The sequence below is a fragment of the Branchiostoma floridae genome, chromosome 2 (genome assembly GCF_000003815.2).
Source record: "Branchiostoma floridae strain S238N-H82 chromosome 2, Bfl_VNyyK, whole genome shotgun sequence".
NCBI lineage: Eukaryota > Metazoa > Chordata > Leptocardii > Amphioxiformes > Branchiostomatidae > Branchiostoma > Branchiostoma floridae.
The window spans coordinates 32769194-32785487 of NC_049980.1; the positions used below are offsets into that span (position 1 = coordinate 32769194).

A 16294-nucleotide genomic window follows, 5' to 3' on the forward strand; every position below is an offset into this window, starting at 1 on the left:
AACTAGTAGTCTTTGTCAAAACCTGAGCAATACACTGCATGTTTGATGTCACATTATACATGATTGTATGATACTTCCAGCTGTAGACACAAACTTTGATGACGCCCACCGTCGTAGTGGATTGTCACTCCTTGACAAAGACTGGAGTTAGACAGTTCAATTCGGGTAATTTTTGTGTTGGAAGTTCTAACCCAACTTTCATTAAGAACTAACATCAACTCTCATAATTCCACAGGGTGCCACAATACTGCCACATTAGGCCACACCAATTTAATTTCTTGGTTCACAGATTTTTTCATAAAAAATATGGAGCGAGAGGGCAAATATGGAGCGAGAGGGAAAAATAAAAATAAAATAATATAAAGGCCAATTTGCTGCACCAGAAAGTTGGTGAATGGTTTCATTAATGGTGAAAATTTTGCTGAGTGGTAATTTTTTTCCTCAAAAAAATTAGGAGCGAGCGAATCCGTGAACCAGTAAATTAAATTGGTGTGGCCTTAAAGAAACATTGTAATTGAAGCCTTCTAGAATTGTATGAGTTGATGACACATTTATCTCTACCAAAACAGATGAGCTTCCCAGCTAAGTGATGTCTGTCCTTATGTTACAATTTTGAACTTAATATCCGTACACAAAATAAAGTGCTTACCAACAAGCTTTCAATCAGTCCTCTGATCCTTCTCAAGTTGAAATGACCCAAAGCCTATGGCACACATCCAGACCGGAAGTGTGACGTCAGCAATTGGTCAAAGGTGCTTGGAAGTCAGTATCGGCCCCCGTCTCGGTTGAGGGAAGGTTGATGGGGTCAGATGTATGGATAAAAAGTTCAAAATTGTAACATAACCACCGTTATTGATGAATTTACATTCGAGTGATGTCTGTCGTGGTCTTGTTGCTGTGTTGTGGATGTATGGATATAAAGTTTAAAATTCTAACATAACGTTTTCGAGTGAGGTTTGTCATGTTTTTGTTGCTGTACTTGACTGTACACTTAGGTTTTGGGTCATTTCAACTTGAGAAGGATCAGAGGACTGATCGAAAGCTTGTTTTTAAGCGCTATATTTTGTGCACGGATATAAATTCTTAAAGTTGTACCATAATTGTTGTTGCTGTGTTGTCCAGGACTGCCAGGGGAAGGTTCTGGAGCAGTGGATCATCGCCAGCAGGGACGAGGAGATCATCACCATGCAGCAGTTCCTGAGATTCGGCGAGACCAAGTCCATCGTGGAGCTCATGTTCATGCACGCCAAGGACGGGAGCGGCGGGCCCTGCTGCAGCCCGCCCAAGACCGAGTCGGACATTAGGGCGTTCATCGAGAGCACCCACAGCAGACTACGCAGCCCCGGACAGTCTCGAAGCCCGGTCCTCTCGCCCCACACGGACGCCACGTCCACCGCGAGCACACACAGTAACGACAGCGTGTCTGTCAGCGTGCAGCCCTCCAGAATAACCACCCCGCCGCCTCTCTTAGAAAACTACCCGCCGGCGTCCGTCACCCCGAATGGTCTGGTGATGGACCCCCAGCTTGCCGTGTCCACGGCGGAGAATCCGTCGCCAACGCCTCAGCAGGCCCTGTCCCCCGTCAAGTCCGAACCCGGCAGCAGAGTCGAGAAGAGCCTCACGACAATCCAGCAGGAGCAGGCGGACATTCGGGCCAAGCTCGGCCTGGAGTCGTCGGTAAACGCGCCCCACATGGAGGCGCAAGTGGTCCCCACCTCTCAGCATGGGCACTCGCACTACGCAGAGATGAAGCTGAAAAGCCTCCGCAAGGTCCACACCGATCCGAAGAGACGGTGGAGCATGTACCGAGGCCACGCCCACTCCAACAGAGTCATGTGCCCCTCGTGCGGCAAGAGTTTCTACGACAAAGGCACGCTGAAGATACACTACAGCTCCGTCCACCTGAAAATAAAGCACAAGTGCACCATAGAGGGCTGCAACATGGTGTTCAGTTCCCTTCGCAGTCGAAACAGACACAGCGCCAATCCGAACCCCCGGCTCCACATGCCTATGCTGCGGAAGAACCGCGAAGGCAACACGAATACGGTCCGGAACATGATCGACAGTACGAAACCGCCGTCTTCGTGCACCTCTTCTCCCCTCGCCCAGCACATTGCCACGACCATCTCCCCTCTAACCATCACATCAGCCCCCTGCACTTCCAGAGAGTCCTCCCCTCCGATATCCACCAGCCCAGCGCTAACCCCTACTCCCCATTTCGATGCCATCTGGAGCACGAGCATGTTCCATCGAGCGCTGGTGGGGGTCACAGATGCCCTGGCTCACATGGGCGGCCACACTGCCATCCCCATGCCCATCAACCCAACCATTCCCATCTCCTCGTCACCCAGCCCCCTACCCTCAGTCTCACTCCCCTCAATACCGCTGCCGCAAAACGACGTCATACCAAAGAAGAAGTCCAGAAAGTCCAGCACTCCGATAAAGCTCACCAAAGTCACTGAGGAAATGGAAGATATCGACAGTGTCTCTACTGTAGTCAGTGAGAAGGGGGATGAAAATGAGGTGGTGGAAGAGGATGCGAGAGGTGGCGGGGAAGAGAACAGTACCGAACTCAGCCAGGAGCAAGTCCGAAAGAGAAAGAGCAAACCTCCCGAAAAATGTACCCAAGAAGAAGATGAGTATCCCGAGAGTGATAGCACATTACGAGAAAGCCCTGACCAACTCAAAGACAAGAAACTAAACTCTTACGAGGAAGACGAGAAAGGCAATAGTCCAAAAAACGGCGATGATGGTGCCAACAATGATGGGAAGACGGAGGAAATGTTAGAACACAAAGACGACGACTGCAGAAAGGACGAAGACAAACGGGACGAGCAATCAGATGAGGACAGTTTTTCCTGCAACGGGAACGAAAACCCCGGTAGCGGGCATACCAAAGAAACATTGTCAGACGTAGCTACCCGGCTGGCTGCTAACTTTGGGCTATATAACCTGGGCAGCGAGATGTCGGGCGTTAGCAGTTTCATTCCAGTACAGAAAATTAAGCAGGAAATTCCCGACCAGCCCGACAGTCTGAGTCTCTACGGATCCTTTTTGAAAGGGTCTCCCTTTGAGACAAGTCCCCTGTACCCTTATCTGTACGGGCAGAAAGCCATTCCTGAAATGAGTCTACCGCAAAGCATAATGCACAGTCCCTACAGCGAAGTGCACGCACACAGAATGGAGGTCAACCAGAGCCCCTCGGACCGCTCGGGCAACGAGTCCCCCGACGGCATGTCCTTCAACTCTAAAACGTGTCACGTATGTGGCAAGACCTTCAAGAGTACATACAGCGTGAAGCTGCACTACAAGAATGTACACCTGAAGGAAATGCACACCTGCACCGTGGACGGGTGCAACGCCACGTTCCCCTCCAAGCGCAGCCGGGACAGACACAGTGCAAACATCAACCTCCACCGCAAGCTCCTCACCAGAGACATGGCCGACGGCACCAAGGCCAGCTTCAGCTACGGGCAGAGCTTGCGGGACGAGTTCCTGGCCAAGATTTACGGCAGCCATGGCCTGGCTCTGCCCATGACCAACGGGGACGGGCGCATCCCCGACTTCTCCGTCCTCCCCCACTTCGGCCACGACGTGCAGAGAATCCCGTCTTACAGAGAAGACTACAACCACGGCATCGAGAGCACGGAGGGAGACGGTAGAAACGGGGAAGATCTTGAGGATGACGCCTGTAGCAAAGCTCCCAATGGAGAGGTGACCAAGCCTCACGACGTGCACGATTCCAGCGCAATAGACTTGCGAACGAGAGGAAACGAACCGGGGGACAGCCCGGTGTTGGAAGATGGCGACCAGCAGGACTTCGAAGACAAAAATCAGTCGCACGGTTCGGAGGCGGATGCTGACGAAAGTGATGACGTTAGCGTAACCATCGATGGGGAAGACATCGAAGAGAGAAGTAGCCCGGACAGTAGCGAAGTCTTCGCTTCCAACGGTGGCGAGAGGCCGCTACAGTTGGTTGGGTCTTCTAGCGAACAGAGTAACACTACCTCATTTAAACCTGCAAGTTTCTACAAGAATAGTTCCATCGTCTGCAACCTTTGCCACAAGCTGTACAGCAACAAGAGCACCCTTCGTGTGCATTACAGGACGGTGCACCTGCGCGAAATGCACAAATGTAAGGTTCCCGGGTGCAACATGATGTTCTCTTCTGTCCGCAGCCGCAATCGCCACAGCCAGAACCCCAACCTGCATAAGAACCTCTGACTGTCCGATGCGGGCTGCTCGTTTCTTCCACACTGGGGCTCAAAATTGGTCAATTGTTGGCAGAGTTAATGGTTAAGGCTGTTAGGTGGAATGTTTGGCAAGTTAGGTAGGGTTGATTAGTCGTAGTAGTAGAGACAACAGCGTTATACCACACCGCAGGAGTTGGATTAGATGTGTCTCCAAAGGGTGGTGTTTACAAAATAATTTATGATTGCAATTTTGTCAAAGAAATACCAAAGACGATGACTTCGAATCTGTTGATTTTTGGCAAAGTTTCTACAATTTCAGATGCATGGCAATAACTATAGAAAGGACTATACCAAAGATTAGCCATTAGTCCTGATCCACAAGCACAGCACAATCTGAAATGATTCGGCAATCTTAATACACATGTACTTAGCTTCTTTCGTGCAGTGATAGCATGTCTGTGACAGGTAAAAAGTGCACACAAAATGAAGGTAGAAAATTTTGGCAAGCCATGAAGGAAGTTCTCTTGGCAGACTAGAGCTTATTTGTTACTTAGATTTGTAGTTTTTGATCATATTAGCCAAATTTGGAGAAGCCATTTTGTGACAGAAAAAAACACAGTGAAGATTGTAATACATTTGTTGGATGCTGCTGAAATGAGATTTATCTGGTTTCCACTTAAAAAACGAGAGTGAATCACAGAAAAGCCTCGCAATAGATCAGCTTTGAGCCCCATGTTTCAAACCAAAGAGTATTTGTAAAGAAGCTTTAATACTGAAAGGAGACCAAAAGCACTATATTTCGTACCACATTACTACTGTAAGCAGCAAAGTGACGTCCTAGCTGCCCCATATATGCTGGGGACGTGTTTCTATCTGTGTGTGAAAAGGCAAGCACTAAACTAGAATTTCCTTCTTGGTATATGGGAGGAAGACCAGGATTATAGGGTAAATGACAGTTAGGTTGATAAATGGGATGTTCTGATTTTTCAATTGTTACCCAAGATGTGTATGAATTTCCAACTAATTGTTGTGTTCTGGCTGTGTATGCGTCCACACTGTTGTGTATCTGTCCATATTTCTGTGATGTTTCTCGTCGCTGATTGTTCTCGAAATGACCTGAGGTCGCGTGTGTTTCTGAAACGGTAGGAACTGCTCTAGCAAAGCCTCTCATTGCCAACAGCAGGAGGTTTGTCAGCACAACATTGTGTTCGTAGGGTTCAATGTCAAAGGGCCTGTGTCGGCCGAACAATGTAAACCAAAGACTTTTGTACTGAAACCACTGTTGGTACGTATGTGTGTGTACATGCCCTTTAGCCTCCCGTCATTCGTTGTCCAAGGGAGGAAAACAGAGATATTTATATACGACACAGTCTTTTTGCATATCAAAGATGCACTGTGTGCCCTTAAGGAATGGCTGTTGTACAGTTGGCCAAATTTGTGTCGTGTCATTCGTTATCCTCGCTTCACTGTGCACTGGAGCACCCAACGATGATGAGCGTAACAAGAGCCGAGAAAAGTATTTTGATGTGCCAATTTATTGAGCTCTCTGCCATATGGTTTACCGTGTTATCAATATTACAGCGATTGACCAGGAGAAACTGGGACAGCTGTCAGTAGTAGGGAATAATGCAGCTGTAGTTTTCCCGATGGGCAGGGTGCTGGAGCACTAGGAAGGAAAATGACCTGCTCAAATCAATACGTTAGACCTACATGCCTAGTGCTCTAATTTATATGTTGCCTTGCGGTGTTGTGAAACACCAACGATACCAAAGAAAGTACACTGGTTCCAAAGCTTTAGATGGTAAGGCCTAGGAAAGCAAATGTTGTGTTTTCGATTGTGCTTCTGAAAAAATAAAAAGAGTTGGTTTGTTAGATGTTGGCAGAAGTGATCTGTAACAAATATAGTTTGCAACATGGATGTAAACACGAAGTTGAAGGTTTGTTGGGTCTGTTAATTATGGCTTTTTCTATTGAAACAGAGAAAAGGAGAACAATTCTACAACGTTTCTTCCACTCAGATGTCGGAACAAAAAGGCCAAGTTCGGCAGGTTTTTGCTAGAGTCTGTCCGGTTATCGGAAACACAACATTTTTCCTAGGCCTGACCTAAACTATATTTACCAAAAAAATCCTCACGCCGTGCCTCAGGGAGATAGAAATATATATATATGGCAGGCTGGGTGGTTAACTTTAAGATTTATTCCAAATATCTATATATCATATATTGGAATATTTAGCAATACGTAGCGTGTCTGTAAGCAATTATTATACGTGTCAGTTTTATTTTTCGTAATATATTATATAAATAACCTTTTTGAAAGGTTTGTAGCCATAGTGTTTATTACCGTACCACAAGAGTATTATTTTTGTGACTGGTGCTAGTTTTAAAACATAGCCGTGCAGTATTTTGCATCTTGTTATGATAATATACATGTATTGTATATATATATATATATATGAATATATTTTGTGTATCGTCTTTATGTGCAAAAAATTGTTCTGTTGTCTTCCAGATATCTTTGTGGCTTGGCCATTCATTTCTAAGAAATGACTCATTTGTGGAAAGTAAGAAAAATGTCCATTTACACAATCAGGTAGATGGTAACACAGACTCTGTGTCCAGTGACTGTAGCGTGGACTATTCTAGTCCCCCATTCCACGAGACGGCAATCGTGCTGTGATGTCAATCGGATTTGTATAGCCCTTGACTTCATAATTGGACTACTAGTATGACAAAAAAGACAACAGAATACACGAAGTGTAGAAATTCGTTGAGCAATCGTTAAAAATTCCAAGTCGCAGTGTGTTTGCCACTCCGTTGGAATGGGGTTATTATTATTGTGTAGCGGAGAAAAAAAAGTCTGGTTCTTACAGGATTGTGCTCCCGACTATAGTGGTACCCTTTTCGGTCTGTCTGATTGAGTATTGTATGGTCAGTGCACGTCGATCTGTCACCATCATATGGTATGTTGTTGGCGTTCCTTGTGTGCGTCATTTGTACGGCTCCCATACGTCAGGTTTCCATTTGGCATGTTGCGTCCATTTCTCAAAATCTGATCCAACCCCGCAACAGCTACTACGGAAGACCGAGTAGATTAATTTTGGCCGTGTCACAATTGTGATATTAGTATATCTGTCATCCCTGACTGGAGAGTGCCGGGAAAACGGATCTCATTGTGGCGAGATTGACGGATAAAAGCGAGTCTACCGCTGATAAAAATGGATGTATGCCACCCCCCGACCACATGATGACATATTGATTTTACATAGAAGACATGCTTTCATTCAGTCTGGCTCGATTTGCCACTGCCAAGCTCCTTCTGTGTAAGATTGGCGTTTTTCGGTCGCTTGTAAAACTGAAGAAAAAAAATCACACAGGCACGCAGATTGCCTGAATGGTGACTTCTTTTCAATTGCTTCGTTTTTACTGAACAAGTATGATTCACAATTGGCATTATTTTGGTCTCTTGCAGAAATTAAACAATCCTACGGTCAAACAGGTTTCTTCATGATGCCTGTACTTTTTGATGCCTCGTCCTTCTGTAAAGAAGTCTGCTTCAAGATTGGCACGTTTGTGTGTCTTGTAAACCTGTAAAAAATTGAAACAGCCAAAGAGATGGATATGAGAGAATTTCTTTTACACAACCAGTATGTACTTAAGTTTTGGAATTTAAAGAGAAGATCTGAATAATGTTTATGCTTTTTAATTGCTTCTTCCTTCAAGATCAGTATATTTTGTGTCTGGCTAAACTCTAGAAATTGCACACAGTCAAACAGGTCTGACCAAATGAATAACTCAATACAGTTTTGTGTTGCTTTCAGTGTAAGGAAAGCCATAATTCAGCTGTCGAGTTCTCTAAAGCCGGTGGGTTTGTCAGAAAGCGGACAGTTCACCTGGAAAACTATCGGTATTTTTTTACCATGTTAGTTCATCCATGTTGGTACATGTGCGTGACATCATGAATGAAGACCAACATATTAAGTCTAGTTTTCATTCATAAAATCAGTGATATCTGCTTGTCCTTTTGAAAAGACCAGATTTTATTGCTCTTTCCATTCTCTATGCTTCCCCTACCTTAACGGTAAACTATTAGCAGTGGGTTATTTTGAAATTTGTATTGCTGGCAATGCAAGGAAAGGCATCCCAAAGTAAAACAGCTTTGAGGTTCCCCAAAGTACATGTAGCAGGTGGGTGGATTGTCAAATCTACAACTTCCATCTCAAGAGTGCAGATTCTGGATCAGAATTAGACTGTAGCTTTCAACACCAAAAATTGGGCTTACCCAAAATTCTAATTCTGACCAACTTTAGTCTCTGTCAAGGATCCACTGCCTCTGTGATGTCACTTTTAGTAAAATTTTACCAACACAGATGAACTTTCAAGTCCTTATTCTACATCTCTGTTCATTCTCTACTTCCCCTCATCTTGCACCCTAATGGCTGGAGCAGGTGGTCATTTCAAACCCAACGCTGACCATTCCTAAACAACGTTCTCACTACAGCGACTTACATGCCTGTTGATAACGTCTTATTGGTTTTTTCCTCTTTGAGACGCTGACTGGGATTAGGGGTCACGTAACTTCTGTCTTGGCAATTTTCCTCTCCGCTCATTTGCGTCCACTCCGGCCCAGAAAGGTGGCCCATATCTCCCGCTTTGCACCAAATCTGATGCCAATTATTACCTCAAACCAACGACACAACTACCTCCTAATCCCTTCGCTTCAGAGTCAATCACGCTAGCAATACCAAAGACAGCCCCGCAGATAAGGACTTATTCCCCAAGAGTGATATTTTGTGACTTTTGGATATCCTGCATTCCTACACATCGAGTTTGTTCTTTTCACACACTCAAAAGTGCAAGCTGATTTTAACAGTGTAGAATGATATGTTTTACCTGGAAGATGTGAGATATTTTACCAGATTATTATACATTGTCAAGATATCTTTTCAAAGATTGTCATTGATTTTAAGCTTGCTCATGTTTCGGAGATGTGACGTTTCAATATTGTCTGTAATAAACGTATCTGTAAGGTACACTTGGAATTACTGTTGTCTGCCCTTTCATTGGTTTGTCTTCTATTCTACTGTTTATAGAGAGCATAGTACTGCCAAACCTGTTGAAGTGACCACCTCTACATAACGACCACCTGGCCATTAATATACAGTTAAACAACGAAATCTGTACATATGACCACCTCTACATAAGGACCAACTGTTGATATATACAGTCAAACCTGTACAAGTAGCAGGGCTCGAAATAGTTTTTTCTGTCTACCTGCACTGGTGCAGGTAGCTTTTGAAATTACCTGCACCAGAGAAATTTTACCTGCACCATTCAAAAAGAATCCAAAAGTAGATAAAACAACCCACACTTTATACACATATTTACTACCTTCTTTACTAACAAAATAGGTATACCGGTATTTACGGATTTTATTATGAAAAATCACTCTGGAAGCTGTTCATTTGACATCTTTATTATTCATTGCATCTACAGTACAATAATACATGGTGTATAACCTGGTGCAGGTTAGGTGCAGGTAGACATCAGAAATACCTGCACAGCAAAAAAATCACCTGCACTAACGTGCATATGCAGGTAGTATTTGGAGCCCTGAAGTAGACTACAGACAACCTTTTTTTCGTCCCTTGAATAATTTTTCCATTGACACAAGCACCAATGATTCTGTCTATAGTGACCAGCTGTCCACATAGAACAGATTTTATCAGTCCCCAGAGTGGTGTTCTTGGCCAGTTTTGACTGTAACGTTAGTTCACCTTTATTCACAGGGTAACCTTTATCCGTTGTATTTAACACCAGGGTATTTCGGGATATCAAGTTGATGGACAGAAGTCTCAAACTGCATTAAATAAATGCAATTTGAAACCACTGTCCATCAACGTGGTATCCCTAAATATCCTGTTTTTAGGTACAACGGATATAGGTTACCCTGCGAATAAAGGTGAACTATCGTTATATAGTTACATATCTATGTTTAAAAAAGTTTCTGTGCTGCCACCTTGACATTTATTATCTGATTGGCCATTCAAAGACAGAAAAAGGTACACACATAATTTTGGCTAAATTTCTTTTAAAGAGTTCTCTTTCTGAAATCTCTGCCTGAAATCTTTATTGAAAATACCACTTGGCAGACTGCCGGGTATCATTTGAAAAACTTCTTTGTGTATAGAAATAAAGGATTTTGGTCTTAGTTACTAATTAAGTATTAGGGTATTGAGGAGTATATTCAGAAGAGAGTCAAGTTCAGAAAACTGGCAGGTTGGCAAAGTTCCCAGCCATCGAAGTTTCCATACAAAACATTATGATACACAAACTTACTGTCCACTCAACATACCACAAGGCCATGGCTCTAGCCAGCCCAAATTTTTTTTCCGTCAGCCAATTCCCATTGTCGCGAAAACACTATTCCAGGAGTTAGAGAGACTGAACTGAGACCTTGAAAACGGGTTTTAATGAGATTATCGTATGCGAAAGGGCACCGACACACATTGTCAACAATCATAACAATAGCAAAACAAACAGTGTGTGGCTTTTACGGCCGTGGACAGCGTCCCCATGCCGCCTGTAGCTTCCACCAAAGAGCTTTCATCAGATTCTTGTCCGTCAAGGTTGACGGATTGATTTTAAAATTTTTCCGTCACACACAGCAAATTTCCGTCAATTGACGGAAAAACGGACGCTGGCTAGAGCCCTGCATGAGGCTGTACATGTGCAAGTTTAATTTAGGCAAAATTATGTGTGTGCCTTTATCTAAAGAGTTAACTCACTAAAACGAAGAATTATCACAAAACATTCTTTAGACCTCTGCACATGATTTGTGATTTATTGAGATACTTTATCTTCAAGTTGTTGATCTTTCTTTCAAATCATTCTGGACTAAAGGTGTATTATAGACAGAATGATGCTTACTGCCTTAGGTAAACATTAACTTGTAAAGAAATGTCTTTTAGAACCTTTTTCAACATAGTTACATGATTGTACATTACAGAGAAACTAAATTTTACTGTGCTAATTAAGGATATAACCTGCCATTCCTTGCTTTTCCACGGCTCCCAAACTGACCTTTTGAAGTTTTATTTCGTATTTAAGGCGAGTATGATAGCCACAGAAACCAAGCAGGATGGCACCCATTATTACTATGACTTTATTAGGGACATCTCATAGTGTAAATTGTAACAGGTACAACGTTAGTCAATGCAGGTTGAACAGAAATGATTTGGTTCTCAGGAGTCTTCCACACGAAGCCCCCATTCAACTGCCGCTGCTGGGCAACCGTTGAGTGCCCAAAACTGGATTTGTGTGGTCCTCGATTTTAATTATGTCAACTGGAATATGATGTACAATCCTAAAATACTGTAGAAATTGAGAGGGGCGAGTAAGAACAGAAACAAACAAACATGCCAACACCCGGGGCGGCGGATTACAAATCGTGACCGCTGTCGCCACAAAAGCTCTAGAGCCCTTGGGCAAGGACGATAGGGGGTACTTGAATACCACTGTTACAATACATGTATGATTCAGAAGACAGAAAAACACACAAAACGTAAGAAAGAATCACTCTTTATCCATTGAATATTTGTGCCCACAGTAGTTGCTGGGTTTTTGCAGCCTACTGGGGAAAGCGATAAATTTCTTTCTGTCGCAGTCCTTGTTTTGGATAATGTTCATTTCCGTTGTTAAATCTCATTTCAAGCCAATACGAAAATACATCAGTGAATAAGTTCATCAGGTTGTTAAATGACTGGAAAACAAAGTTTTTCATCAGGTTGTGAATTAAAAGAACCTTGTTGGGAAAGTACACCTTCATCAATTTCATGTCACAAAATTCAGATATTTTTTTTAGCAAACCGTGAAATTTTGTCTGTCCCAGGACAGAGTGGCAGGTCCTGGAGACAAGCCTGCCATGGGAAGGGTGTTCAGCCAAGCCAGTGCCTGAGCAGAGATGATTTTTTTTATTTTTTTTATTCACATTTATTTAATGATGATTAGACAAAAAGCAAAGTTGCTTATCTGGGTCTTCTCCTCTTACACATGACAAAAATAAGGACACACATACAAAATAACGAACACTAAATAACATAGTCAAAAGATAATGATAACGAAGTCAAAATAAACAAGGTCAGTCAAGTAACAGAATGAACGTTCAGCTGGTTTACAAACTTACTATAATCAAATAAGGCTATATAATCAACTAAAACTAAAAACGACCTGTCTGTTGGATGAACTTGAATACGACGTCAAATAAAAGACAATTTTGAATGGGAGATAAGAGTGCATTTCCCCTAAGTAGAGTTGAACATACAATATTTTCAGTGGTGTGTCTTGGGTCGAATGGTAAGAGATGATCAGGTAGCCTGTATGTCCCGGGTCCTCTCCAACAGACAAAATGTCCTGCGGGCTTCTCTCTCTCTCCCCCCCTGCTGTCAAGGAATCAATGCGGAGAAACAAAAGACATGGTTGTTAAATTTAATGGTTACTTTAGAAAATTGGCAATAACACCCGCGCGGAGCTGATGGGGCCTGAAATGGAAGTGTTAAAGTTGAATGTACCAGTGACAGTAAATCCATCATGGGGAGGAGCAGGGTGGCGAGGGTACCGGCCGGGGCTGTCAATGTTTGTCCGTCCCACGCATTGGGCGGAGATAGGGTCCAACGGCACTCATAGAACTAAGAGGGGGGTGGTGGTAAAATTTGGACATTCAAAACTCAAACAACACTCTTTCATGCACTTAAACCCTATTCCTTGTATCTTCCGAAATAAATTTGATTCAAGCCTATGTTGTTGATTTTCAATGTTGCTACATCCGTCATTTCTTCAATTTTAAGCTTTAAAATTATGGACCCAAAAGCCTTCGTTAAACTGGGGAGGAGGGGGGTGTCAGTGTCTGGGGGTATGCTCCCCCTAGAAATTTGGATTTCAAACTGTCTCCTGGAAACACAATTTCATGCATTTTCAAAAGTGAATATGACTCTATTTGAAAACTGTGTTCATTGTTTAATCTGTCATAGGCTTTAAAAAAATCTATATTATTTGGTGGTGAAGTTCAGCTTTTTTTTGACCGACAGGGAGAATTTTTGTTGCACCCCAACAAGCAAATTTCCTGGACAGAGGGATGGGCCCTGAGACAGCCCTGCGGCAGAGTTAGGGCCCGCTGGTGTCCGCCACTGTAATTATCGGGCTCTGGAACAAGCGTCGGAATGTGGGATGGTGGCAGGTAATGGGAGGAATCTCGCCGGACAACTTGTGGTTTTAAATATGTATTGACCGTTGATAGGAAAGGGCATGTACGCAGTGGTCTTGGCTTTGAGGAGTCGACCAGAGAATTTTGAAAACGACGCCGTCAAGACAAGCAACTGACGGCTTGCTGACGTTAAATCCTTTGGTTGAAGAACATTTCTGCTCATTTTTGGCAACCCATGCACCTAATCAGTGCTGGCCAGAAATGCGCAAACATATATTGGAATGCCATAATTGCAAAAAAGATAATGAAAAAGCTTTCTCAGGACATTGTATTGAAAACAATAACTACTGTGAGGACTGGACAATACATGTGTGTCACCAGTTCATTTAACCCCATTTTTAAATCTTTATGAGGCCCCATCAATTCAATTTATTGGTTTTCAGATTTAGGAGATAATGGCGAAGTAGAATATGAACATTAAAACACAGGGAAAATCTTTACCATGGAGCACCGAGGTTGAGGTTATTAACAGTGTCCGAGGATAAGGAAACTAAATGTTTGTGTGCCTTTAGTTAGATAAATTATTCTTCAAATCCAGACAATTCTGTAAGGAGTTATGAGTCTGTTATGACATACCAAACATAACTTTGAAGTTGTGTATTTATGATGACGTCGTCAGAAAAACAGAAAAAGAAATCCGTCCCCCATTACGTTTTGAAATATTCTAGAAAAGAAGTGTATTTCTTTTATCTAAGGCTTCATCAACTTTGGTACCTAACTTTTGTTTGGAATGTACGGTTAAATATGTGTAAACACTCAACATTAATGTTGCTTGTACCGGTGTGTGTATGGCATTGTGTGCATCAGCTTTGTGTAATGCTATTTCACCTTTATCCACAGGGTAACATATGTCCATTGTATCTAAAAACAGGATATCGAGTGGACAGACGGTGGTGCCAAACTGCAATATTTTGAAACTATTTGAAAGCTCCATCTTTCAGCTTGATATTCCCAAATAACGTTTTTAATTAAATACAACGGATATAGGTTACCCAGCAAATAAAAGCAATACTGAATGATCATATACAAATTGTAGCTTTTTCCTCCCACGTAGTACTAGCACACAGTTAGTAGCAGGTGCCTTGTAGTAGCCTACATTGTTCCAGCAGTTAAAAGTTGGACTGGACAATTCGATAAGCCCTTACAAATTGGGAGAATGGGCTGTGAACAATTGTAATGCCATTAGAAAAGCTAACACACACTACTCATGCCATCATCCTCTCTCAATCCAGGCCGCCACCTTGCACTAAAAGTCAATTTGCACAAAAGATTCCATCTGCAGAGAGAGTGTGTGTGCATTTTCACCACTCTGTGATGTTGCCCGTACTGAAAATGTGTAACTATATAACTGTTATGCGTGTTTCGTTGCCTGTTCTTGTGCGCAGTCATTACACGAGCTGCTATCATCTCCGGTAGGCCCCTTCACTCTGCGGTGCTAGTGTCTGGTAATGAGTATTGATGGCAGAAACATTGACAGAGATTGGCAATTTTACCCCGCCGAACTCGAGCTGCTCGAGAGGAACTGGAGCGTTGTACGGGCTGCGTCCTGTAATGCCATGTCAAACCATTTATTTAGCACCCTGCCCGGACGATGTGGCACTCTCCTCAGATATACGGCCGGCGATATTTCACCGGGACGTGAAATATTAGGGTAGGCAATACCCCTTGCCATCTTTGCCGGGCGGAAAAGGGCAGGGAAATTTCCCCCAGGACCTGGCAAAGAGATATTTTATTTTCTGGACGGTTACATCAGGTTGGTCCCCATTATCACGGTGTAGCGCCGTGCTCTCTGGAAGCCTTTCTAACAACGATTTTGGCAAGACTACATATTAGGTTGAACTGGTCAAATACTTGGGAATAAAGTAAGCTAAGTTTGAGTAAGTGTATGAAATGTGTCTACCACATAAAATGAACCTGTAGTATATCATATAGAGCTAGCGTGCATTTACATGTAGTTCCTTGCTCCGTGCCAACATGCAGTCCTTTCCATAACAGTTTTAGGGGTTCGACACAGTGTTATACACTTGTCACTTTCAGTGGAGGAAATGCATGGTAATAAAAGAAGCTAAGTTAGAGTTACTGTTAGTGTATCACGTGTGTCTACTACCTAAACTGACCCTTACTTCTGCCCTCTTATATAATTAACCTGAATGAAAAGTGGCCTACAGGCCGACTTTAGCTTCTCTGAGACTCGGAGCCAATCAGAACTCAGACTTATATTCTAGGCAAAAGTTCAAATGCCAATTATTTACCTGGTAAAAAGTTCCAGACAATTTGGCATGGAAGTGATCAGAAGGGCAAAGTAGAACTAGAGTAGGACAAATTCCAGGCTACCATATAACGTTAGTTCACCTTTATCCGCAGGGTAACCTATATCCGTTGCATTGCTAAACAGGGTATTCAGGGCTATCAAATTGTACTATTTTCAAAATATTGCAGTTTGAAACCATCATCTGGGACTTGATTTCCTTAAATACATTATTCTTAAAAAGAACGGATAAAGGTTACCCTACAGACAAAGGTGTCAACTAGCGTTACATTGCACATGTATTGTGTTTTTCTCAGGAATGCTACAGTGGCATTGCATTGGTGTAAGGATGTTTGGCCCAGAGGTCCTGGGTTCCCATCCCCAGTTATGTCACCACCAATGTTTTGCCTTCGGGAAAAGCAAAACTCCACCCATGTGTAAAAATGAGCACCAAACTTCGTTTTGGGTAGGCAAAAGGCGGTGGAAGGAGAGGGATGGGCTCTGCCTTCCAATTCCGTTCCCTATAGACACAGTGGATAACAACCCTAGGGCTCGAAATACCACCTGCATATGCAGGTTAGTGCAGGTAAAA

At 43.1% G+C, this 16294-nt stretch overlaps 1 protein-coding gene across 9 annotated transcripts in view; it reads left to right on the forward strand.

Moving 5' to 3' along the window:
• Positions 1 to 16294, forward strand: part of LOC118409294 (zinc finger protein basonuclin-2-like) — a 144377-nt gene that overhangs the window by 42709 nt on the left and 85374 nt on the right. For 5 of the 9 annotated variants that reach the window (XM_035810204.1, XM_035810205.1, XM_035810202.1 and 2 more), the window contains one exon: positions 1123 to 9232. The exons of the other annotated variants lie outside the window; for them this stretch is intronic. In XM_035810204.1, the coding sequence (XP_035666097.1) occupies positions 1123 to 4224 (3102 nt within the window). In that variant the 3' untranslated portion in view covers positions 4225 to 9232. Of the gene's footprint in view, positions 1 to 1122; positions 9233 to 16294 lie in introns of those variants that run through there. 9 annotated transcript variants of the gene reach the window in all.